This window comes from Pongo pygmaeus, chromosome 3 (assembly GCF_028885625.2).
Source record: "Pongo pygmaeus isolate AG05252 chromosome 3, NHGRI_mPonPyg2-v2.0_pri, whole genome shotgun sequence".
Classification (NCBI taxonomy): Eukaryota; Metazoa; Chordata; class Mammalia; order Primates; family Hominidae; genus Pongo; species Pongo pygmaeus.
Window position 1 is genome coordinate 93,309,512 of NC_072376.2, and position 27,512 is coordinate 93,337,023.

At 37.2% G+C, this 27,512-nt stretch overlaps 1 protein-coding gene across 1 annotated transcript; it reads left to right on the forward strand.

Annotated features, from left to right (window-relative positions):
• The first annotated feature begins 2 nt into the window (after positions 1 to 2).
• On the forward strand, positions 3 to 26,257 carry BMP3 (bone morphogenetic protein 3). Its single transcript, XM_054485225.2, has 3 exons — positions 3 to 969; positions 15,103 to 16,013; positions 22,715 to 26,257. The coding sequence occupies exons 1-3, from the start codon at positions 654 to 656 to the stop codon at positions 22,904 to 22,906; spliced, it is 1,419 nt and encodes a 472-aa protein (XP_054341200.1). The 5' UTR covers positions 3 to 653; the 3' UTR covers positions 22,907 to 26,257.
• Positions 26,258 to 27,512: the final 1,255 nt, after the last annotated feature.

A 27,512-nucleotide genomic window follows, 5' to 3' on the forward strand; every position in this document is an offset into this window, starting at 1 on the left:
AAGAGGGCGAGGACAAGGGAGTGGGAGAGATTGGCTGAGGACTCTACAGATCAGCTAGAGAGCGAAAGAACTAAGTCTCTCTCTCTCTCTTTCTCTCTCTCTCTCTCATACACACACACACGCGCGCGCGCGCGCGCACACACACACACACACACACACACACACGTACACTAAAAACTCGGACCAGCCGCGCCGCAGCTGCTCCAATCCCTGGAAAAGGCAATCGAGCGCTCTCCGGACCGCTGCGCACAGCCCCGGCTCCGACCTGGCGCCCCAAACAGAGCTAGTCCTAGTCCCTCGCGCGGCCAGTTTGGCCGGGTGTTCCCAAAAATAAAGCGAGGAGGGAAGGTACAGACAGATCTTGAAAACACCCGGGCCACACACGCCTCGACCTACAGCTCTTTCTCAGCGTTGGAGTGGAGACGGCGACCGCAGCGCCCTGCGCGGGTGAGGTCCGCGCAGTTGCTGGGGAAGAACCCACCTGTCACGCTGCGCTGGCCGCTATCTCGCTGCACCCGGCCGTGTCCCGGGCTCCGTGCGCCCTCGCCCCACTTGGTTTGGAGTTCAACCCTCGGCTCCGCCGCCGGCTCCTTGCGCCTTCGGAGTGTCCCGCAGCGACGCCGGGAGCCGACGCGCCGCGCGGGTACCTAGCCATGGCTGGGGCGAGCAGGCTGCTCTTTCTGTGGCTGGGCTGCTTCTGCGTGAGCCTGGCGCAGGGAGAGAGACCGAAGCCACCTTTCTCGGAGCTCCGCAAAGCTGTGCCAGGTGACCGCACGGCAGGTGGTGGCCCGGACACCGAGCTGCAGCCGCAAGACAAGGTCTCTGAGCACATGCTGCGGCTCTATGACAGGTACAGCACAGTCCAGGCGGCGCGGACACCGGGCTCCCCGGAGGGAGGCTTGCAGCCCTGGCGCCCTCAGCCCCTGCGCGAAGGCAACACGGTTCGCAGCTTTCGGGCGGCAGCAGCAGGTGAGTGCGCGAGGTGAGACTCCCTTCCCGTGGTCCCGCCCCAGCTTTCTCCCAGGACCCCCCACACCTTCCTTGTCTGCCCCTTGCTTGGTGGCGCTGCCTAGGGACCTTTCTCTGCCCTCCTCAGCTGCCCTCTGGATTCCTCCGTCCAGTCACACCCCGCGTGTCGCCAGCTGCATCTCCTGTAAGCCCAGTTTTCAAATCCAAAGTGAGAGGGGGAAATAGAATGAAGGGCGCGGAGCAGTGGAGGGGTAGGCTGGAGGAACTTCGTGGAAAAAGGGAAGGGGCGACACCCCATGCCTGTGAGGCCTCCTGCCCTGAGTGACTGGAGCACCTCTAGGGTACCTTATTCTGTTGATTCCTAAATCGGCCAGCGGAAATTCCTTTGGACTGGGCTTTAGCCATGTTTACTAAGAGGCAGATGCCATTTTATGCCAATGCCCGGGCCCGAGAGAAATCATACTTGAATAAGTCGCCTTCCCCTCTCCTTTTCTCCTTCCCCAGTCTCTTCTCCAGATATTGCACCCGCTCCTAATTCGCGCCCTTTGTGTTACTGTACTGTATTTGACACTTTACTTGATAGTTCCTTAGTGGCAAAAACAAAACAAAACAAAACAAAACAAAAAAAACAGGTGCTTGGGTGTTTCGATTATTTAAAACGCATCTGGGTAAATAGGGGTTGTACCATCCATCCTGGGAGGAGCTGTGAGACAAGGGGAGGGAGCAACCCTGGATGTAAACACCTCTTGGAATCTGCCCAAGAAAATCTGCTCATCCCATTTTTCAGCACAGATCACTTCGGACTGAAATTCATGGCTTAACAAGGTTTCTCCTAGCCCCTGTGGTGAAGGGAATAACTTATGCTAACAGCCTCCCTCCCTTGTGTTAACAGCTTGAGGGAAAGCTTCCTGGACACTAACTCTGTTTTTATGCTTGAGGATTCACCAGGCTTTTTTGTTCACTACATTCATGATAAGGGGAAATGTAACTGCAAAGCCTATCTTCAGTGAACAGTTGAACAATAGCCAAGAATTTTCAAGAAAATGAGGCCATGCCTCAATCAATACTGTCAGAATCACTAGAAAGAAATCTCCCAAAGTTTTGATATGCAAGACTCCCGGAAAAAGGGAAAACTAAGGCATTCATCAAGGAAAGCCGTGCATTGTCTGTGTAAATATATTCTAGAGCTTATAGGCATGATGACATTTACAATAGATGTGAATTATGCTTCCTAATGCAGAAGTCTTTAGCTAGAGACTGAACTGAACCAGATTTTACTTTCTTCTTAAAACCATGAGCATGATCTGTGAGGAGAGCGCCACCAGTAAGGAAAAAGAAACCTGCTCTGTGTTATCCACAGCATCCTAGCCATTGGAGGAGGCTGTCCTGACAGCTGACTACACCAGTGAATACTCTGTTTACTTTAGTGCAACTCTAGGGGCATAACTCAGTGAAGAACTCATGTGGGAGTTGCAAGGATTGAAAGGAAGTTGGGTGAGCTAGGCAGGTGGCAAAAATGAAGGTACTCAAATCACTCTTATCTTGATGTTTGTTTTCTTGGTTATATTGCTGGGGAGTAGCTGAGGCCCCTAAGATAAACAACAATATTTTTTGGATTAACAAGTTGCATTTATAGAATGAACCACATAGTTTGGAGGTAGAATTTGAATTTGTTTCATTCACGCATTGTACAGCTTTTATTTGTTTTAGGCTAAGTTAACCATGGATAAAGATTTTAATAACTCAGGCACCATATTCTTTTTGGCATCAACTCATTCCTTGCAATATAATTCCAGAGTGTGCCTTATCAGCCTTACTGTAGTCTCATAGCATCAAATAATAAACTCTGATATGGAGGCCAGACATTCCCTTGAAATGATGAGTTGCAGCTTGATGCATATATACAAGGCTGTGTGCCCTGATAAGAAAACTAATCCCTTTAGCATCCTAGAGACTGTCTTAATGACTTATTCATCAAATGTAGACTCTGGTTTTTGTGGAAGCTTAAGTGTCATGTTACCTCATTGAGACTCCTGGTGAGGTGGTTCGTGTTGGGCCCCTTCCAAGAGTGTTTAGTTACTAACACACTAAAAAGACTATTATAAGGCAGTTCTGGCTCTAATAAGGCAGGACTCCAGGAAGGTGCTAAGGTTTTCATGTGTGTCCCTCTCTCTTCATCCATATCAGCATTTCCATAACACCCTTTCACCTTGTGACGTGTGTTCCCTTGTAGGTGAAAGATGCTGTCTAAATTAATATAGTAGATATGTTTTCCAGTCCAGAGTTTTTAAGTTTTAGAACATATGGGTTTCTCTGTACTGAAGACGTTAGAAATTTTAATGGAAGATCAGGTGGTGTGCTGTGTATGGGGCAGCTGCTGATCCGGCAGCCTCTGAGTGCTTATTCAGGCTGAGTTATAGCTTTAGAGTCCTATTTGTTCCTTGGAACATACCTGATTAAAATTATTTATTGTTCTAAACCTAGAATATCTTTGGTTGAAATTTAGCTGCTGTGGTCTCCCTCTGATTACTTTCTACTTAAACCATTACTTGATGGTGGGTGGCATTCATCCTAAATACACTTTCTGCTAACCCCTTTTCTCCTCCCTGAATGCTATGTAGTTGGTGTGCCAAAACCGTAAGTTTGGAGTGCTTGTAAGTTTTTTGTGATGTGGAAGGGTTTACATAAAGATAGGTTTTATCTTTCCCCTTGCAAAAGGTAATTTACAAAATCTATTAGTGACAGAGAAGGTCAGTTTCATAAAAACACACCATGTGAAGGAAGACAGAAGGATATGAAATTAGCATTTATTTTGATTTCGGTTTAAGTTGTCTCTGGCTACTACATGATAAAGAAGAATATTTTACATGAAGTTTTCTTCTGTCTTGATCTTTTAAGATACTTTAGGATCATCACTTTCTTATGACTCCCATAGTCACTTAATCTTCCTTTTCTTAATGACAAATGTAATCTCTTTAGGAAAAACAATTAAAGCACACATGTTATTAGGAAACTATCACTATTCATGACATGCACCTACAAAAATAGCACATTTTAGTGAGTACTTGTCACCTTTAAAAAAATCTCACATACTTCATAGATTTAAAAAAATAACTGAGGCAATCCAGCCTCACAAGTGAATATTTTCCTGCAATGAGGAAGAGGAGATTCTTTCCTCCTATGACCAAAGTCCTTTTAAGATAAGTAATTATAATATTGAAATGTTCCTGAAGTATAAGGCTAAAATATAAGGCTTCGGCAAAGATAGTATATAACTAAGTGTTGAATGATCATTCCAATAGGAGCCATTCCTTCAAAATATATGGAACCAGTGGGAAAACATCATTTTTGATAGGTTTGATGCTAAGGGACTATAAAAACTATTAAAACATAGTTACCTTGAAGTGCCTGGCACCTAGAAACTAGGCTCAAAATTTAAAAGTACTTGGATAATCTGATGTTTTCATTTAAAGGACAATAGTACATCTGGGGAAGAGGAGATGGGAGTGCAGCTGCTTTGAATTACACACTACTCTGAATACATGATAGCCTTTAATGAAGTTTTTACTGTAACAAGCAAGACAGCTTTATAATCTCTGACATTTAAAAAATCATAATGCCATGAATTCTTCATTATTCATGCTAACGGAAAGGAGAAAGGGAATGAATTACATATAAAAAATTTAAGTTTAACTTTGTTGTTCAGCTAGAAACACTTGAAGAGACCAAGAGACCATGGGGGTCAATGAAAAGAAATCTCCTAAGCAAATAATTCACTCAAGGAATATTTGTACACTAGAAATAGATACATAATTCAGAATGAATTAGAAGGTTACATATATTTTACCTAAGTAGTGGAAGCTCGTAAACATTTGATTGAATGAGTTCAGATTTTTCTAAAAATTAAATAGGGACATGAATATCAAATCTGCTTTTAAGCATTTTTGCATCATATAATTTTATATTTGGAAGAAGCATTCAAGAAAACAAGTCCTTCCTTTAATGGAAGCAGAAACAAGTGCTATGATGTATTTGCCAGATAATTTTTCAAACATACTGAGCTCATCTCAAAACCTATTATTTTTAATAGCCAAATCTAATTTTCTAGGAGAAAATGTCACAAAAACAGGTCTTTGCAAGATGTTAACAGGTATTATATAAAATTGGGCCCCATGGTCAAACTTGGAAAATGTGATCAATTTTCTCTGCTGTGGGACCTTTCAAGACCTTTAAATGCTAATGAGTCCCCATAAAAGGGGAATACTTTCTCCTGGAGAAAGCATTTTACAGAAATGTCCTTCTAAGATGTCTAGTTGGGAAAACAGTGGTTCAACTGAACACTGTCTCATTTTTCATCTCCCATGCAGTACCTATCTCAGTATATTTACTTATATTATCACTTTTTGGACTTGGGTTCAATTGGCATTGTCCCATCTTCCTGCTTTTATGTCATAAACGTCTCTGAATGTAATTTTAGATATCTTCTGTCATTAAATTTTATTTTTTCCTATATCTTTATGAGTTCTCCTTCATTATTTTCATCTATAAGATTAATATTCATTGTTTCACACAGGTATTATGCTTTAAAAAGAAAAGCTAGTTTATTTGTGGAAAAATTCACTAATGATCATATATATCACTTTATTAATGTTTTATCACCATTACTACCTTGATGAAAGACACATTTACTTAAGATGTCAATCAAATTCCTTATATTATAAATCCCCAGTGTTTGTTATATTTAATAGGCATAATAAAAATATCGCACCTATCAAAAAACCTAATGAAAATGCTTGAGCAACTTGTTATATATTTTCTTTTGGCTAGTCAGGATTTTGTGCTTCAATAACAGAACACCTCTCCCCAAATTTGATGATTCTCCCACATGCTAAATTTGTATATACTAATAATCAGTTAGTGTCTTAATGTCTTTATTTTGGGGGTAGTAGTGGAAAGACATTTGGCATCACAAATCATCTTAAGTTGGACTTTTCTATGCCATGTTTCAGTTGAGTAAATTTTTATGATTATGTTATGAATCCATGAAAATAGAATTTGTAATAGAAATATTGACTTTGTATTAATCAAGTAATACAATTATACCTGGATCATATCTACTTTTGACAGTAGTAAAAGATGAAATATAACCCAAAAAGCTTTCATATATGGAATATATGTAACAGCCAATAAAATTACTAGTCTGTCTACACGTTAGCGGTGGTTGTGTCTTAGTTTAATGGCATATACAGCAGTGCTCCTGGATAACACACATTTTAAGGGATAATACTTTAAAGGCATGAATTTCTCTTTGTTTATCTAAAACATCAGCATGTAGATCATAGAATCAAATGACCATGGTGGTTTTATTGACTTTTTCAATGATCTATATTTCTTTAAAAGCCATCTTTTCGTGGCAATAGAACCATGGTAAATGCAGTACCTTGACTGTATTTGGGCATACTATGAATATGTGTGTGTGCAAAATGATCTCACTTTATTACTAGCTTCAGTTAGTTCTTTTTACTTTACTAAGGTACTGTTAAATATCTCTTTTATAAAATAATTACATTCAATAAATTTAAAAATATAAGGTTCTTTGTTCAGCCCACCCATTTTATAATTAAACCAACTGTCCAACATACTATTATTTGCTTTTCCTTCAAAAACTTTTCTCTTCAATTGCATGAAATTAATCTAAAGACTGAATTAAGGGTAATTGCTGTACTTAGTGTTAAGTGAAATGGTTTTCAAGTAGAGAAAAGATTATTAGTGTTTTGTTTTTTCTATTACCTAAAGCTAAGAGTTAGGAGATCTAACTTCCATTGTTGGCTGAACTGCTAATAAGTAAAGTCATCTAATATTGCTATTCTCAGTTTCTTCATCTATCAAATGGGTTAAATTATACCTCCTGTGCCTGTCTCACAGAAAGATGGTGAAACTCAATTGACAAATTGAATGCAAAGATGCTTTAAAAATTTAGAAGTCCTATATAAATTCGGTATTTTAATATTCTTAATATTTTGAGATTATTTCCCTCTGGCTTTCCACAAAGCATTAAACATATCTCAAATGTTGATAATATGTACTTGTCTGTAGCACAGATGATGATGTAAAAATAGTTGGTAATCATCTGTGCAATCTATGATATCCCAAACCTATATTCAACAAACGTACTATTTTCTGTCCTGACCCCACGTGGTGGCTGAGGGGTGTAGGGTTATGCTTTTTTAGAGAGATTTCTTGAAGTTAATTATTCTCAAAGTATAGTTCGTGGACTAGCTGCATCAGTATTACTTAGAACCTTGTTAGAAATTCTCCAGCCCATGCTAGACCCACCGAATCAAACTCTGGTGATGGAGCTCAGAAATATGTGTTTTAAAAAGCCATCCACAAGATTCTGATCCATATTTGAGAAACACTGCTCTAAGCTTCTGTCCCTAGAGTTTTGAGTATTTTATATCAAAACCAGCCTCTTAAAATCTAGAATTGATTATCATGTTATTCCTGATCTCATCTGGCCCTTTTAGTGGGCCTATCCATAGACAAATGGTTTATTGACTTATATAATGGTAAGCTTTTTAAAATATATACCTTAGAAGGTATATTACTGCCTTTATGATGGTTTTGCCATAAAGAAGTCTTCGAAATAAGTTAATCAAGACTGCTTAGCCTTCACTCATAGCTGCAGAGACTTTATGATATAATAAATTTGCTAGAGGAAAAATATGGTATGAGCAGGGGCCTACAAAGCAAGTCCCTGGAGGACATGGAGTCTATCTCAATTCATCTGTGTGTTCTGAGGACCTAGCACAGTTTGCCGTGTAGTTGACACTCACTAAATACTTCAGATGAGTTGAGTTACATATTCAGGAGAAAAGATGAGATAGTTCAAAAGCTATCAGCCAGGCAAATATCCTTTAAAAATAAACTTGCCTTGAAGGAATTTCTTATGGGGCATTTTACCATTTATATATCAAATGGCAATACTATTCTACTTCATACGCAATGATTATAATAATTCTTCTTTTCTAATGAACTGAAAGGAAACATCATAGGTATTTATACCCAAGAAGGGCTCTTGCTGACTTTGGGAACTTGAAATTACTTGAAAGCTTTTTTGCTTTGGTGTTAAGTAGGAAACACTTTTAAATCTGTTAAGTTTACAGAGTTGTTCATTCAACACACCTAACAAATACCTTTTGGGACTTAAGTGCTCCAGGCTGTGTGAAGTACTAGGAATTCAAAGATCTATAGAACATAGGTCTGCCCTCTGAGCGCTCACAGTCTAGGAATGCCTTTGGGCAGAGGCTAAGAGTAGATAAACTGATTAATGAACATTTTACTATTCTAGAAAAGCATATATCATATCATCTTTGGCTGTTTTTACTTTGGACATAGAGAATGGTTGTTTTGAGATCCTATAAAGCACAGTCATTTGACTGGGACTGTGCAGAAGAAACACAATTCTATGACTTTGTGTTCTCCATAGAAAGTCTTCCTTTTGCCTGTGCCTGAAAGTTAAAGGCAGCAGAGGGATGCTGCAATCTTGACTAAGTAATCCGCAGCAAATATTCAGCCAGCGACTGAGGGTTGATGTGCCCCTGTCCTAGGCACCCCTGGCATTTCTAGCAGCTGTACTTTGTTTGAAGAAAGAAGTTGGGGCAGGGGGAGGTTGGGGATGTGGTTGTTCTTAGTTACATACTTTCTGTGCGACTAAAATGTTTTCCCTGCTTCCTGGGGATTTAGCTAATCATCAAGATTTCATTTAGTCTATTTGTTTTAAAATCAGACTTTACATAGAAAGCTTTCCATTGTATGTTCTAATTCCCTTTGCAAACGTTCTGTGTGGGCCAGCGCAAAGGTGAACTTCCCCTTACCACTCCCTGGACACAGCCTCAGCTACTCCTGGAGAGGTACTGAAGTGTTGCAATAGCATGGCTGGCCTTAAGTCCCGAAGTCAGAACCTGACTTCCTGAAATGAGTCCTTGGTTTCATCAGGTGCAAGTGCTTTGTTTTTAGATAAAAACAGAAATAAATCTTCTACCTTTATTTAATAATCAAACTCCTTTTAAAACGCCTATCTGACTTTCTCTCCAAAGTCAATTGCTAACTAGTTTGCTAACTCCTAGGGTCCTTCATGTTTGCATTTCTCTAATGAGTAGGTTGAACTAAATTTGCTCATTCATATAAAAAAAAGCTTTAGGGTCAAGCCCTGTGTTGGAGGCTGAAGAGTCTGATATAATTTAGAGCCTTGTCTTTAAGGAACTTATGGCCTTAAGAAGGAGCAAAGGTGTAATGAAAATGGTAATAGAGGCAGGATCCTAGCCAAGGAAATGAGTTGTCATGACAAGCTTGCATCCAGGAATGGTATCTCTGCCTTGCCTTAAAAAACAAATCTGGATTATCAAGGAGAAAAAGGGTGGGTAGATACATTGCAGAGAGAAGCAGCAACAGGTGCAAAGTCCCAACAAGTGTGTAAAAGAGAGTATGGCTTGTTCAGAAACTCACCTGACTTCCAACCTCCTTTTCAATTCTCAGGTGTTAAAACTCTAGAAAATTCAAAATATAAGATTATAATGCCAATGGTAAACCCTAACTAGACTGCAGTAAATATATTCCCATGTGCCAGTGCCAGCAAACAGTAAGAAAATAGCACCACCTATTGGTAGTCACATTTTGGCATCAAAATATTACTTTGGGGAAAGCTAGAAAACAAAGCCGGTTGTAGTTACTTGCAAGGGATGAGAGGTTCTCTCGTTCACCTTTCACACTCTACTCTATCATAAAAACATCCTCCTGTAATAGTCTTCACTTATTTCCAGGGACTCACTAAGTAAAACAGTTTGAAAGTCATGACTTATATTGGCTTGGATTTGGCCTCCATTTAACTATCACCGTTAGACTGCATTCTCATCTTTGACACTGGAAAGAAAAACCCTGATCTCTCCACAGTCCCTTAAATATTGGAAAATAATTCTCATGTCATTGCTAAACTTTTTTTCTCCCTCCAGGCAGTGTTTTCTTATTTATTCAACTCAAATCTATGAGATAGTTTCCAGACCCCTCAACATCTGGGTTGCTTTCCAAGTTGCTCTCTTCTGTATTAATAAACCGGTTAGAATGAGAGCACCCAAAATTAGGCATGCAATTCCAGATATATTTAGATGATCAGTGTAGCATACAATTAATATTTTCTAGTACCGAATACTACCCACAGCCTTAAAACGTGTATTTTTTGTAACCTGAAAAAATCCACCCTTATTTTTTAATTATTATTATATCAGTTTGCTCTTATTAATCAGGAAGTACACTTCAGGTTTTTGATTCAATGATTCCCAATAGATAAGCATCTGAATATTTCAGAAGAATAGAAAAGGTGAATATTAAGGTATTTTTTATTTACTGATATTCAAACTTAGATATTTGTGTGCATAGATAAAGCTGTGCTACAACTCATGGGGAAGAGAGAGACAATGCAAATCTTCTGTTCATAAGTATGGAAAGTTACTCACCTTACAAGTTAATATAAAATCTAAAAAGTAAAAGAGCATGAAAGTAATTGAGTAGATATTATCATGCACTGCTATTTGCAGGAAGGCATTTACCTCATTCTTATTTACTTCTCTATATACATTCACTTGACTCCATGCTGCTCGCTTATTACTATTTTTTTCGTCCATTGTAAATGCTCAGTAACTATTTGTTAAGTTGCTTTGGAGAGAAGATCATTAACTTTCACAAAAATAAAATGTTTTAGAATCAGAGAAGGCAAAAATAAAGTATGGGTTAGAAAAGTCAAAGTCAATGAAGGCTTTGTGAAATGGCTGATAATTCTAGCTTATTGTTTTGCTTCTTGGTTTTTTTTTAAACCCAGGAGGGAGAGGATCTAGAATAGGCAGAGATCCCTAGCCTAGGTGGAAATAACAAGAGCAAACACATCAAGTGTTGGGCGTAACATAATACCTTTGGTTAGGCTTCAAATTGGCCATTCCTTGCTCAACTTGGATGGCTTAGACATTCACTAGAACTTCAATTCTATAGAACTACTAGAACTTCAACAACTAGATTAATTGTAAGTATTTTTATATTTTCTATTTAAAACATTGGCAACATTTCTTTTGCAAAAGCTTCCAGATATACAGCACTGCATACTGCTAGAATGTGTTCCTTCCATCCCCTTGCCAAGATTTCCCTCTTCCTTCATCTTTAAAAGTCTGGTCCAAAGATTACTTCCTACCTGTGTGTTTCTTTGCCTCTACCTGGGTAAAGTTAATGGCTCCCAATTCTGCTCCAAGCATAGCTAACACCTTCGGCAGCTTGTATTATCATCATGGCGTAGCTACTTGTATTATCATCATGGCATAGTCTTTTTTTTTTTTCTCCTTTCCATTTTGACTACAAAACTAGTGATTATTCTAGACCACGACCATCCAATAGAGATTTAATGGGAGCCACAACTGTTAGTCACATATATAATTTAAAAATTTTAGTAGCCACATTTCTAAGTGTGAAAAGCAACAAGTGAGATTAATTTTAATAATATATTTAATGCAATATAGTTAAATAAAGTCACTTTAACACATGCTGGCTTAATATAAAATGTATTGCTATATCTTATATTCATTTTCTTACCAAGTCTTCAAAATTCAGTGTGTATTTTACACTTACAGCACATCTCAATTTGAACGTAAGTGGCTACATACTATCATACTGGAAACCACAGTTCTAGTTAGCTAACATTTATTGAATATTTTCTATGTGTTTTATGTGCCTTCTGTCAATTAATCCTCTCAACAACTCTATAGTTGCTACTACTAGACCCACTTTATAGATGAGCACACCAAAACTTAAAGAGCTTAGGTTATTTGTCTGAGGGCTGCTATTGGTTGTAGTGAAATTGCAACTGGGCCAATGGCTCTGACTTCATAATAAAGCACTGGTTTAAAATGAGAGCCATTGGAAGAGGCAGTATGACAGATTCTGAGACTTTTACAAGATGATGTTGTAGATTAGACACAGAGGTAGAGGCTAATTAACAGCAGGTCACAAGGTGACTAGAAGGAAACATGTTTGAAAGAAGAAAATATTTTGAAGCAAAATGTGGGGTAAAGGGCAGGATTGGTTTACCCATTAAGGTACTGCCACCGATATCCCTCGGAAATCATTTATTCCCTACCAGCATGTTTGTTTGGCAACCATTGGATTGCCACATACCTAGAACAGAGTGGCTTCTCTTCCTTCCACTTTAAACTTCTATCTGCTACACGAAATTTGGGTAAAAGTATATGCTCCGGTGACTGGTATGAATTAAGGCTCAAGTCTCTTAACAGTCCTGATGCCATGGCTTTGTTATAAAGGTCTGTAAAATATTATCCTGGTGTCATGGATTATACAAATGTGCACCAATGGCAGTTTCCTCCTTTTCCTTCACACAGTGTTAAAAATGAATAGAATATGTTTCCCATTGCACTTCCCTTGTGCTTGGGGACTCAATGAACTCATTTTAAGTTTCCACATCTTTATAAAAATGTTTTGTTTTTACTGAAACATGTTTTTGATCAAGAACATAATTTCACGATTGCGTGTGTGTTTCTGAAACAAATATGTATATGGAACAAGTGCATGGAGAAGGGCTTAGGCTCTGGTGACTGATCCCAGGATGGGAGATTCCAGAATTCTAACCTCAGTCTTGTGGATCTCTTTTTATGAGCTAAAGGGGAGGAATCAAATTCTGCCCTTATTAATAAATCTCTCCTTCTCTTCTTCTCTCTCATTTCTGGATTTGAAGAATTGGAAGTATTGGTGAACAATTTTAATCATTTTTGTTGCACTATACAGAAAGTTAACTCTGAAATTTATGGAATGTCATAAACTTCAAACAAGCTCCACAACAGCATTCTTTTTTTTTCTTTTTTTGATATTTTTGCAGTATGCCTTATTTTTTTCAGATGTATTATTTGAATATTGAGATGCATTGGATCCTGCTTACCCAATGCTTATCAAGCATACTACAATTTTTTTTTTTTTTTGAGACAGCGCCTCACTCTGTTGCCCAGGCTGGTGTGCAGTGGTGCGATCTCGGCTCACTGCAACCTCCACCTCCCAGACTCAAGCGATTCTCCTGCCTCAGCCTCCCAAGTAACTGGGATTACAGGTGTGTGCCACTACCGCCTTGCTAATTTTTGTATTTTTAGTAGAGACAGGGTTTCACCATGTTGGCCAGGCTGGTCTTGAACTCCTGACCTCAAATGATCCACCTGCCTTGGCCTCCCAAAGTGCTGGCATAACAGTCATGAGCCACTGCACCTGGCCTCATCCTACATTTTTTGAAGTAGGTAGAAGAAGATGTAATCCCTGTAAGACTGTTAATACCAGAACTAATAACAATAATAATTGATATTTAAGAAATACTTCACAGACACTTTATGGACTGCTTTATACATGTCTCATTTAATTCTGATGACATGGGAGGTAGATATTGTCTCATTTTGTGAATGAGAATATTAGCTTGTGTAGTGTTGTGAAGTTGACAAGTGGCTGAGCGAGTACTCGAATCAAGGTGAGTGTAATTCCAAACCCTGTGTTTGTAGCCCATAGGCTATACGTGCCTCAGATAAAAAGCTATTACAATACGTTGTCAAATTTGTACGAATAAGTCTTGGCAGTCTTCCATAACTCTGAGCTTTCACCCCTTTAAGTTTATTTCTGTGTTAAAATTTTCACACATTTATGGTGCTTCAGTAAAGGAAAGAGCAAATTAATTAAAATGGCTGATTCTTGCTAACCTTTTTCTGTCTTTTAAAATTATTCCTGTTTATTTAAAATTATTCCAGGAACCCTCCAAAACAAGAGACTGCATAATTGTTTTGCTTTGTTTTAATTGAGGTGAAATTCACATAGTATAAATTTAACTAATTTTAAGTAAACAATATAATGACAGTTAATACCCTCACAATGTTGTGCTATCACCAAGTCTATATAGTTCCAAAATATTTCCACAATTTTAAAGTAAAACCCTGTAACCATTAAGGAGTTTCTTTTCATTAGCCCCTCCCTTTAGCTTCTGGCAAACACCAATCTGATTCTGTCTCTATGGATTTTACCATTCTGGATATTCCATATAAATGGAATCAAACAATATGTGATCTTCCATGTCTTGCTTTCATTTAGCATAATTTTTTCATGGTTCATCCACATTGTAGCATGTGTCAGTACTTCATTCTTTTTCATGGCAGAATAATATTTGATTGTATGGATATACCACAATTTCTTTATCCATTCATCCACTAGTAGTTATTTGAGCTGTTCTAACTTTTGGCTATTGTGACTAGTGCTGCTATAACCATGTAATTATTTGAGTGCCTGTTTTGATTCTTTGGGGTGTATACATAGGAAAGCAATTGCAGAATCATAATAATTCTATGTTTAACTTTTTGAGGAACTGCCAAAGAGTATTCCACAGCAGGTGAACCATTTTGTATTCCCACCAGCAATTTGAGAGTGTTCCAATTTCTCCACCTTCTCAGTAACCTTCTGGGTTTTTTTGTTTATTTGTTATAGTCATCCTAGTGTGTATCAAGTAGTACTTCACTGTGATTTTGATTGTGTTTCCCTGATGACTAATGATGTTGAGCATCTTTTCATGTGCTTCTTGGCTATTTGTATATCTTCTTTGAAGAAATGTCTATTCAAGGCATTTTCCCATTTTTATTTGGTTTCTTGGCCTGTTTTTTGCTGAGTTGTAACTGTTATTTATATGTTCTGGATACTAGATTTATCAAATGTATGATTTGCAATTATTTTATCTTATTATGGAGGTTGTCTTTTCACTTTCTTGATAATGTCTTTTGATACACAAAAGTTTTTAATTTTAATGAAGTCCAGTTTATTTTATAAATTTACCAATTTTAGTGATGTATCTACTTTTTCTTTGATTGCTTACACTTTTGGTGTCATATCTAAGAAGCCATTGCCAAATTCAAAGTCATGAAGATTTACCCCTAGATTTCTTTCCAAAAATTTCATGGATTTTGTTCTTATATTTAGGTTTCTGATTCATTTTGAGTTAATTGTCATATAGTGAAGTAACGGTCTTGTTTACTCCTATTTACTCTCTTTCTTTTTCCTTCCTAGAAACTCTTGAAAGAAAAGGACTGTATATCTTCAATCTGACATCGCTAACCAAGTCTGAAAACATTTTGTCTGCCACACTATATTTCTATATTGGAGAGCTAGGAAACATCAGCCTGAGTTGTCCAGTGTCTGGAGGATGCTCCCATCATGCTCAGAGGAAACACATTCAGATTGATCTTTCTGCATGGACCCTCAAATTCAGCAGAAACCCAAGTCAACTCCTTGGCCATCTGTCAGTGGATATGGCCAAATCTCATCGAGATATTATGTCCTGGCTGTCTAAAGACATCACTCAATTCTTGAGGAAGGCCAAAGGAAATGAAGCGTTCCTCATAGGATTTAACGTTACCTCCAAGGGACACCAGCTGCCAAAGAGGAGGTTACCTTTTCCAGAGCCTTATATCTTGGTATATGCCAATGATGCTGCCATTTCTGAGCCAGAAAGTGTGGTATCAAGCTTACAGGGACACCAAAATTTTCCCACTGGAACTGTTCCCAAATGGGATAGCCACATCAGAGCTGCCCTCTCCATTGAACGGAGGAAGAAGCGCTCTACTGGGGTCTTGCTGCCTCTACAGAACAACGAGCTTCCTGGGGCAGAATACCAGTATAAAAAGGATGAAGTGTGGGAGGAGAGAAAGCCTTACAAGACCCTTCAGACTCAGCCCCCTGAAAAGAGTAAGAATAAAAAGAAACAGAGAAAGGGACCTCATCAGAAGAGCCAGACACTCCAATTTGATGAGCAGACCCTGAAAAAGGCAAGGAGAAAGCAATGGATTGAACCTCGGAATTGTGCCAGGAGATACCTCAAAGTAGACTTTGCAGATATTGGCTGGAGTGAATGGATTATCTCTCCCAAGTCCTTTGATGCCTATTATTGCTCTGGAGCGTGCCAGTTCCCCATGCCAAAGGTAGCCATTGTTCTCTGTCCTGTACTTACTTCCTATTTCCATTGGTAGAAAGACACATTGACTAAGTTAGTGTGCATATAGGGGGGTTTGTGTAAGTGTTTGTGTTTCCATTTGCAAAATCCATTGGGACCCTTATTTACTACATTCTAAACCATAATAGGTAATATGGTTATTCTTGGTTTTTCTTTAATGGTTGTTAAAGTAATATGAAGTCAATATTGGTATAAAGAAGGATATGAGGAAGAAACATATGTGTGAAACATACTTGTTGTGTTGCTTCTCAACATGGTGCATATTCAGCCACATGGTTATGTGTGAACCTGCACCTGTCCATGTAAGCAAGCCCCAAATGGTAGAAGGCTGATCTTGGAAGAGTATTCAAGGAATAAGTGAATGTCATGGGAGCACAGAGAAGAGCTGATGGGATTGATGCCCTAATGCAGAACATGTTTTAATAAATACCCTCTTGTGAGCTAAGTTGTCCCCACAGAGGTCAGGATCAGGATTGACTCAGGTAAACTGGCCTCATGAAATCCACTACATGCTTATTTCATTTGCTTCACTGCTAAACATCAGAAAAGGAAAGCTAAATAGAATATGATGACTCTGTAAACTTTTGCCAAAACTAATTTCAACCTTTCAGAGCTTACCTGTATCTCTTCGAAAATCCATAAGGTCTGAACTTTATCATATCAGTTCTCAGTCTCCTGACAAATATATTTGCAGAAGTCTCTCCAACCCCCACCTCCAACTTGCATGGCAAGTTCAAGTGACTGTTCTCTTTGAATTTAAAGTTTAAGTAGTACCCTCTATAGTAAAATATAGTGGCACTCTTCAGCCTTCAGTTAAGCTTATTGGTACACTTCCATTCTCAGCTTGTAGCAGTTTATATCTCTGTTATACCAAAAAAATAAGTCGCTGAAGGAACAGAATTCAGAGGAAGAATACAGTTTTTTTTTCAAAATTTGAAATGAGTCCATTTTTGCTATTGTATGATAATGAAGAAAAAATCCTTTGTCTCAACAAATGACCAACTTCTGCTTATGCATCTCTAAAATAGCATTTTCATGTTCTAGCCAAGTGTAACACTTAGCTATAATCATTGGGATGACAAGCATAACAAACATAAATGCAAAGGGCTTTAGTCTGGCACAGTGGCATGCCCCTGTAGTTCCAGCTACTCTGGAGGTTGAGGCAGGAGGATCACTTGAGTCCAAGAGTTGGAGTAAGCTCTGATTGCACTACTGCACTCCAGCATGGGTGACAGAGTGAGACAGCGAGACTCTGACTCTGAAGAGAAAAAAAAAAAAAAGCAAAGGGCTGACGGCACAGGCTGGTTTAGCCTTTTCAGGGCCACAAACTTGATTGAAATTTTATTTTCTTGTTATAATACTTCTCTAAGACCCCTTCTTTCCCAAGGATTTTTGATCATTTTATGTTTCATAAACCCAAACACAAAGTACAAATTCTATACACTTGCAATTATATAAAGAGCCTTATCTTGTCTAAATATTCATAAAGGATATTTTACTGATCAAACAAAATTGTTCAACTGAGATAACATTAAAACACACACACACAACAAAGATGACAAATGTAACAAGCAGTGATGAGTCTTTATTTTACAGTGTAGCTTGCCTTCTGGCATTGAGAGGCAAGAATGGTTTCCAAATCTGTCTTTAAACCCAGGATGACTGACTTTAGTTGGGTCTCGAAGTTTTCCAAATAATCCCTCTCACTTATAAAGGGTAATATATTCTGGGTAGCCTGGGGAAGTCGTTTTTCCCTTTTCTCCTGACTACAATCTTCAGGACTCAGGAAGCCATTGATAATGCAGAGATACTGTTAGTTTTCTTTTGAACCTCTAACTCTAGAGAATTGATTCGGTATCCACCCCACCACAATTACTTCCAATTTGTCCCTCTCATTTATTGGTTCTACCTGCTTTTACTGTTCCGAAACCTGCTGTTACTTCAGAAGAGCTCCATCATGTTTCTCAGTGATCTAAAGAATAATAATTTAAGAACTGACGAGGAATAAGGTAAAAATAGCAGAAATAAATTTAAGGAAAGAAGTATGTTAGTGCAGGAGAATAATTAAATGTACATGCTTGGTCATAGCAGGGCGTCTTAAACCTTAATGTCCTGGCAAATTGCCCTGGATTTAGTTAATATGTAGGTTCTGATCCAGTGGATATAGGAGTAGAGCCTAAGATTCTGCATATCTAACAAGTTCCTAGGTGATGCAGATGCTGCTGATCCACAAATTGCACTTTGAGTAGCAAACATGAGAGTCAAATCCTTTTAACTTGAATCTTGATTCTGCCACTTACCTGCTATGACTCTTTGGAGAAGTTATTCAGACTCTCTACAAGTTATTTTTACAGTCTGAAATGGGTCAAATAGTAAATAGTAAAAATAATAGGTTCTATATAACAAAAACAGTGGAAAAATGAGACAGTAGAGCACCTTACACATAGTAGGTTATCAGTAAATACCTGTTATTGACATTATTATTCACCGCCCTTTCTGAGACTGAGGAGAAAGAAAAGCAAACGTAGGACTCTGAAGAAAGACTACACAGGAAACGAGATCAAGCAAATAAAAGTTGTAAGGCAGGAAAATGTTTTCTAAATGTTTCTCTTCCCTTTTCAAACATCACAAAGCTGAAAATAGGTTTCTCCCTTTGGGTTCAACCACCCGTGAGCTCTTCCAGGGAGGTTTATTTGGAGAGTAAAAGAATCAGGAGAGCATCAGTTGCAGCAACTGAACTCATCATAATATTTGTCAAAACTTGGAATGGCATCAGAACTCCAGGGAGACATAACAGGGATAAGTGTGGAGCTTTCTCTCTGAGCTTCAGATTTCCTTTTGCCAAGTTGAGAGTGGAAGTTTGGCTGTTACATAGAGTTCTCAATCTCTCATCACCTTGTGTGGATCTGTTTAACTTTTAAAGCTTTCTAGTGGTTCCCTTCAAGCCTTCCAGGCCTGTGTCTTTCAAGTGGTACAGTGACCAAAAAGATGGGAAACATGCAGCCAAATGAGGCTGCTACATTAGGGGTAATTAATAAACATCCCTGTTATCTGCACAGTGTCCAGTACTGCAACCAGAGTGAACTTTGTAAATAAAAATATAGTCTAAGCAACAGAGGAGAATCAAGGCCGCTGGTCAGATCAGTACAAAACATGTGGAATAACTGAGGTGCCAAAGACCTTTCAGACTTTAGATATAGTTTTTGCCCCAGAGAAAGTTCCCCCAGGCTAGACTGCTTTGTTGGCCCTCCTTTCTTTTGGCCTCCTGAGCCAAAGACTGTTCTATATGGCAGGGCTTTTTGTCTGCAAAAGTTGACAACCTGTTCTCTAATTCAGAACAGCTGTGTTCTTTCTGCCTTTCCCAAATTCCAGGCTTTGCCCTTTCACTGATTCCAATTAGATAGTTTCTGGGCTATCACACCCATGTGGGCTGGACTGGAAGAATTGTGGAGTAAAACTCCATGGCCCAGGTCAGGAATGAAGGCCCTTAGCTGATGACATGCTCTCCCCTGCTAATGCATTTGTAATCAAATTCAACTCGAGGACATCATACACAGCTTGGCAGGTGCAGGCCTGACCATTGTAGATTTCATTCACAGACACGGCAGTTGGGATTTTTCTGATTTCTAGCCCTTACAGCCAATCTGTTCTCCCAGAGAGAGATTCTTGGAATTCTGCCATGAGATGAAAAATACCCATACAGTTAATGCCAAGTTCTATACCTTTGCCTCTCCTCATCACCTTAGAAGAGATGGAAAACAGAAATTTCAAATGAAAGTGATTGAGCTGTTGTCACTGACAAAGATCCAAGAGAAGTTAGTTTTGCTTTTTTTTTTTCAAGGAATTTTGCAAAAGCTAGAAATAGCAAACACATAGAATTAGGCAGCAAAGAATCTAAACACTTTGAACCAAGTATTCTATACAAAGAAGAAATTCACATTTAATGAGTTCAAAATGATACACCCTCAATTAATTTCCTGAATCTTCCAATTTTAATCTCTGGTCATAAAAATGAACCCCAAAAACATTAAACCTTGATGTGCTGAGTTACTTAAGCAAAAAATTACCTAACTACTATTGAAGTCGTGCTTCACCCTCATTAGAAAGAGCTGGTAAGGCAAATACCACAGATATGCATTAGTAATTGATATATTTCTTAATTTTTTAACTTGTTTAATAAAGAGTCATGAGAAACATGACCTGAACTCAGAAACAAACAGAAATTCTGGACTGGCAATATGCTTTACACCAGCAAATTACCACATGGATCTTTTGTGCACGACATAATTATTTCTGGTAATGGCAGGTTGATCAGAGAATTTCATAGTGAGAAAAAAAAGCAGAGGAAACTCCCTAGTAATCTGAGAGGTTCCTGATAAGATACACCAATGCAGAATCAGGGGCTTCTGTCCGAATTCCAGAGAGCCCACTAGAGACTACTCATATACTCGTCATTTCTGAATCTATCATTTGTTAGTTGAAGCTTTAAAAAAAAAGGACAGGAATTTTCCTAGGAAACACCCATGAATATTTTCCATATCTACACCAGGTCATTTGCACAGAAACTTGTATTTTTGTTGATAGGAATTATTTCCACAGAAATGGATAAAATGGAGGGTATGCTGTTTCTTTAAAGTATTTCATCCATTTAACAAGCATTTATTCCATGCCTAGATTATACTAGGTGCTCAGGAACAGCAATGCACAGCAGAATTTAGCACCCAAGGTCTCATCTAATTAAGTTGATCCACTTTGTATGAAATTCAAATATTATAGGAGTCATTAAACATTAAAATAACAGAATAATTTTGGAAAATCTGGTTTAAAAATTGTTTTTGCTTTATGACAAGCTGTTTAGATGATTGAGTCATGAAAATAACTTTAAATCAGTAGAGAAAAGTGGATGGCTGCAAAAGCTTTCTTTAGAAATTACCAATAGCAATAACAAGCAATGGCTACTGACATTTGTTGTACAATATTGATTGTAGTTTGTGTAAGTTACACAGATGTTATTGGTGATGCAGGGCATACAATGTGCAAAATAAAACAGCATGGACTTCCTTTCCTCAAGGGAGGAATAACTTGCTTTGTAATGAATTAAAGCTAATTAATTCAAAGTTAACCAGTCTTTTTAACATATACTGAAAATCGCTAGGAAAAAAAAGTAAGAACAGTTGCCCATCATTAAGTCTAATTATTTAGTTACTTATGCCTAATCACAATAAAATTGAAGTCTGACGTATGGATTTTATTTCATTGATATTAAAAGATGGGATGAGATTTAACCTTTCTCTGCCAAAAATAATCCTTTTTTTCTTTTCTTTTTTTTTTTTTTTAAGATTATGCCTGCTTTCTATATTATTTGCTTCTCCCTTGGTTTGTATATACCCTTAAAGTTTTAACTTGTTCCAGTTTCCCATGCTGGAAGTTTTAGGAGTTTGAAATTAAAATACCAATTCACTGGGGTGGGGTTCCTCTGAGCCATGAGAAACATGGCTCAAAGTCCTGAAATTAAAAAGCGAAAGTTTTGGTCAAAGTCCTACTCCTGAATTCGTCTCTGGCAAGTTACCAAACTTCTGTTTCTCAATGTGTTTAAAACAAAACTACTTTCACCTGCCTAAAAGAGGCATCGAGAAAAACAGGTGTTGCACAGTGGGGCATCTCTTAGGAAGTTCTTACCACTCTGGCAATACCGAACATTCTGGACTTGCAAAAATGATTGTTCCTTTAGTACTTTTAGCTAGAGCAGAGCTGTATGGGGTTCTCTAAATAAAACCACATGCTTCACATGGATGCTAGTGGTCCCATCTGGCATTTTCTCAGGGAAAAGATTCTTACTCAGGCTTCTTTGATGAAAGTTCTGGTATCCATAGGATAACTTCAGGCCCTCATAATTCCCAGAGGGAATTCCCAGAGGACATGGCCCACTCTTAGACACAACGCCACCATGCTTAATTCTAAACCAGTGGAGCAACAGTGACCCCCAGTGGCCAATGGTGTGGTCTTCTTACCCCCCAGTTTGTACTTCTAAGGAGAGTTGAATAATTACATAGTGGAATAGTAACTATCCAATCCATCTTGGCAACTATTAAATTAAATAAATCAATACCCCTCTGACCTGCTTGGTTTTATTTTAACAACAATGCCTAAATATCACTATAGCAGTGGCAATAATGTGTCTCTGTTAAATAGAGTGCTTGTTAGGGTTTTGATTAATGTAGGGTCAATAACAAATCATTTTTTGTTGCAATCCTGTTATTGAAAACACCGTGGAATATATTAACTCCATGTTTGGGGGCTAAGTTGTTTGTAATTAAATGATTCTTGCTGAGATAACTGGGTTTAAATCCTCTACCATTTACAAGCTATTTGACCTTAGATATGTCGTTTAAGCTTTTTGAGCCTTTGTAAAATGTAAGAAATGTTAGCTTTGTTGTAAGAATTAGAGACACTACATATAACATGCCTGGAATGCAGCAGGCACTTAATAAATAATAACCATTTTGGTAGTGGTGGGATAGGAGATTGGGCTTAGTGTATAATGATGCCAGAGGTTTTATTAAATTGTTGAAACAAATTCATTAGATAAGCATTTTGTGTAATGAGGACTGAGGAGTGGAAACGCAGTTCCACCTAACATATGTGTTCTTCTTTCATTTCTTTTTCTAGTCTTTGAAGCCATCAAATCATGCTACCATCCAGAGTATAGTGAGAGCTGTGGGGGTCGTTCCCGGGATTCCTGAGCCTTGCTGTGTACCAGAAAAGATGTCCTCGCTCAGTATTTTATTCTTTGATGAAAATAAGAATGTAGTGCTTAAAGTATATCCTAACATGACAGTAGAGTCTTGCGCTTGCAGATAACCTGGCAAAGAATACATTTGAATGCTTAATTCAATCATTAGTTTATTTTTATGGACTTCTTCCTGTTTTTTTTTTTTTTTGCACTGCCAATGCATTTTGTTTCAAAAGATTATTTCTATAGTCAGAGGGGAATGAGCAAATAGACTGAAGATTGCCACCAAGGAAAAGGACTGTATTTGTTTCTGAATGTAACTTAAAGTGAGATTTTTAGTAAATATGGACATCTATTTCTCTTTTTGTAATCAAACACAACAACTTATCAAACTGTTTTTAGAACTGTTAGAGAACAAACTGGTTTATTTTTGTAATGTTCTTTGAAAACAGAATGGAGAAGCAGCAATAGCTTGTCATTTTTCTCATTTAATGACTAATGGGAAATAGAGAACAATTTCACATTTTGAATTAGGCTTATTGCCTTAGATTCCTGAGAAAGTGCTAAATAATCAACTCTGATGTTTTTCTTAAGTTCTTGAGACTCTTGTTTACCCTTGTTTTTCCTCCACAAGTCATTGTGTAAGTGTAATGGAAAGTTTCTGCTGAGCATTAGTGTGTATGTATGTGTGCACATGCGCCAGGTGCCTGTGCCCTCTGTAGGATGGTTTGCTTAATATGGTTTTATAATTCAGTTTACACAGGATTCTTTATTTTTTTAATTTTATATTTTGGCAAACACCGTTCAGTTATAAGAACTTTGCCAAATATGATAGAATAATTCAAGAGCATATACAGAGAGTTACTACTTGACCCAGCTATTTAATTGCAAATACAGTTGTTTTCATTTCATTTCCTACCAGAAAAAGGAATCAGCAACCTAGTTTTTGAAAACACAAGTATAATTCCTCTTTTGTACTTCTTTTTCACAAATGCTTTTATTTATTCTAAATTGAATTTAAAAATCCTTCCTAAAGCCATTAACTCTTTAATTCTCCTGATATACCTTTACTTCCTATGAAGTTATTGGTAGATGTTGAGGCCCAAAAACTGATAGAATATTGAAGATCTTCTTAAATGACCAATTTAACCATAACCAAATATTGAATATCATTCTTCAGTCACATCTAAGTCAGGCACTTTTTCACATCGATCAGGGCTTTTGTCTGAGTCATAAAATCTACAAGTTAGCAAAGCTTACAAAACATTATTCACCAGGTATGGGAATCAAATATAGACACTTGTTTGTTTTTGTTTTCCATTTCTATGTGTCACATACATATATGTGTCCTCTTATAACTTTACTCTTCAAAATTATTTTGAAATCCTTCTTCTCACTATATTTATTTGTGTGATGGAAATGCTTTCAGGCTGTAGATCATTGTTGGTGTTAATCTGTGGTTAATCCTCATTTTAGTTCAGTCTTATCTGATACTTAGAAATATCTCAGCCATTTTGGAGGCTGTGCAGTATCAGAAGACATGGAGTTTGTTCTGTCTCTGCCTGTAGCTAATTATGGTGGTTCAGTCATTTAATAAATATGTTTTGAGCATCTATTTCGTGAAAGGCACTGTGTTACCTGTGTGTCTTTAGTGTCCTCACTGGTAAAGTGAAGAGGCTGGCCATGAGCTGGAAGGGTTAAGTTTATAATTCCAGCTATTTCATACCCATCTTCCTTGAAGGAATGACAGTGATAGATATAAAAACACTGTAAGTCCCTCTTTTAATAAACTAAATGCAAGAACATCCTGTACTTCACTGTTTGTAAATTAGTATGGCATTCACTTTGGTTTAAGTGGTATTTTATTGAAAACCTACTAAAAGAAGAACCCATGAAAAGAAGCTCTTTGACACCTTGGGCTACACAAATGTTGGTGTGGGTGTGCGTTAATTATGTGAGTGAGACACACCAGTTCTAAAAAAAAAATGAGTGAAGTTCTCGTGCCTGAGTTACCATGCTTTCTTCTAGTTCTTACAGTAGCATAAAATTAAAGATTCAAAGTGAGATGGAGGATAAAATTACTTTTTAATACATGTTCTCAAACATTTGAAAATAAAAGTATATGATAGAAGGGGGCCAGAGTGTGGCCACCATCCTGATCATACTGTTTTTCAATAAAGAAAACTTTTTCATTGGTAGATTTGGTGAAATTCTAAGTTTAGGTTTTTTTTCTAGAGATGTATCAACCAAAACTTCTGGCAATTCCCAGTATCACTTCTTAGCCTTCTTATATCCAAATGCCTGTTTGTTACCTTTCTTAATTTGAATCAATGCCTACTTATTACAGATTGCACCCCACAATGGCCAAAAACCCACTACATAATAAAATTTACAGGTACCAACTAGTTAAGATTATATTTTAAGTAGCAATTGATATAAAATTACAACACAATGAAAGAACTTGGGTAATCTCTTAGCAATGGAAATAGGTTTTAACCAGCAGTTTTTCTGGGTGTTTTGTAACTATCATTTTACTACTGAATTGAGGATGTATTATGGTATAAATTGGAAGAGTTTTATTCCCAAAGAATAAAGCAAGATTATCTTTCAGTAGTAGAGATTGAAGTAAATGTATTAGTATTTTAATTAATACAGATTTACTAAGAGTAGTTAGAAAATTGAGTAAGTGCCTGTTTTACAAATTGTTAGGTACTAGTTTCTGTATAATTCCTACATAGAAGTTTTAGAAATCTTCTGATATTAAATTATTAAATTGGCATCCATGAGAAGAGAAGCTACAATTATAAACTCCTTTTGCTAAATCATGCATAATACTCTCTCTCTCTCCCCCCACAAGTAATCTCTCTACCCCATGCAGCGTGCACACCACACACACACACACACACCAACACATAGTCAGTTACTGAAAAAAATAATTCTCTTTCTTTTTTTTTTTTTAAATGGAGTTTCGCTCTTGTTGCCCAGGCTGGAGTGCAGTGGCGCGATCTCGGCCCACTGCAACCTCCGCCTTCCGGGTTCAAGCAGTTCTCCTGCCTCAGCCTCCCGAGTAGCTGGGATTACAGGTGCCCGCCACCACACCCAGCTAATTTTTTTATTTGATAAAAATAATTCTTTTTCTCAATAACTGCTCTCTTGAATTCAAATTAAGGGACTGCCAATGTCAATAGAATATTTCAAAAATACTTTGTTGTAACGTGTGTAAATAAAATACAATTTACAGGATTTGGGATTGTAGAACTTAAACTGGAAGACTGGGTTCCTCAGATCTCAGGACTACAACATTCCAGATAAATTTTTACATTCCCTTTGCTGTATGTTAAGTGATAATCATTTATGTTAAGATTTTTTACCTTAATATTTCTGAATAAAACTCTTATTGCCCATTTAATATTTCCATAGGCAATCAAATGTGAGTAATACTGCTGAGTCTGATTTATTAAAAATGTTTGTATAATTCATTCAGTTTAGTCTTTCAGTTTAGTCTTTCTGCTTTCACTTTTCCCTGTGCTAACAAGTAACTAATGTCTAGGCATTGACTTCTTATTGAATCAAAGTTGGGTGAGGAATAGCTATGCACACCTGAAGTGTAAGATTAAAGAAGAGATTAAATAAGAAATCTTGGGTAAGTTGGACTTTTCTGTATAGCTCTTTTTTCCCCTGAGTTGTATTTTAATGTAGTTTATAAGTGATAAAATGTTCCTTGTTTTCTAAAAACCAGTCCTTCCCTTCAGCTTTCCACAGTTTCTGTAAATGTTTAATACTTGTACAGTCAATGGCAATTTTAAATATATATATATATTATATATGTATATGGAAAAAGTTCAAAGATGCTTTTAATTTATTTAATGACTATTGCCTTCCTATAATAATAATTTTCATCCTTAATTATGATAATAATTTTAGCAAGAAAAATTCCTTTTTACTACAGTTTTTAGATGCAAAATGCAGTTTGGTTCTTTAGTCAAATCCACTTAGAGGGTATACTGCAGTGAAACTGTGAAGGATACTTCACTACCAATGTATAAGCTTTATTGAATTTGTATCATTTTCTTTCAGTAATGAAAAGCTATTCATTATACAGTATGGAAATAAAAATTGCTTCATTGACTATTCATTTTTACTTATTGGGAAAGACTATATTTCCAGACATTTTCAAGTGTACTGCATTTGAAAAGAGGTAATAAAGCTTAAGCATAGAGTTGAACATTTTCAAATGGTATTCTAAATGGAGCATCGTTACTTACTCTTAACATAACATGATTATCATTGTAAAACAATATTGAAATATACCCACCAGGAAAAATATATCTTTCAAGCTTGAGAAACTCAACTTAAATTGTTTCATATTTTCTTTTCTTTTTTTAACCAAACTCCACATTTTATAGTTGGAGATTTTTTTTTCTTTCTGGATGTCTGACTCACTATTTTGACAACTTTATTTCATCTGTCATTCTTACCATGTCCTGTTCTTTTAGAATGATAACTATCTAAATTTAATTAATCTTATCATTGAGATATATTCTAGCCATTTTTTGTTTAGGCCATAGTTTTTTCTTTAAGGAAAAAAAAAGACCTGAAATTAAGAAATAAAATATGTTTTTATATTATTGTTATTATTTTAATCCATCTTTGTAACACTGTGTGTGATGTTTGCATTTTGGAACTACAAGGAAATTTTAAAGATCATCTTGAACAAGTTCCTTAACTTCTCGG

Coding starts and splice junctions, on each gene's coding strand:
- BMP3 (XM_054485225.2), top strand. CDS start 654: ATGGCTGGGGCGAGCAGGCTGCTCTTTCTGTGGCTGGGCTGCTTCTGC. Junction 970..15,102: donor CTTTCGGGCGGCAGCAGCAG/GTGAGTGCGCGA, acceptor TTTCCTTCCTAG/AAACTCTTGAAAGAAAAGGA. Junction 16,014..22,714: donor GCCAGTTCCCCATGCCAAAG/GTAGCCATTGTT, acceptor TTCTTTTTCTAG/TCTTTGAAGCCATCAAATCA.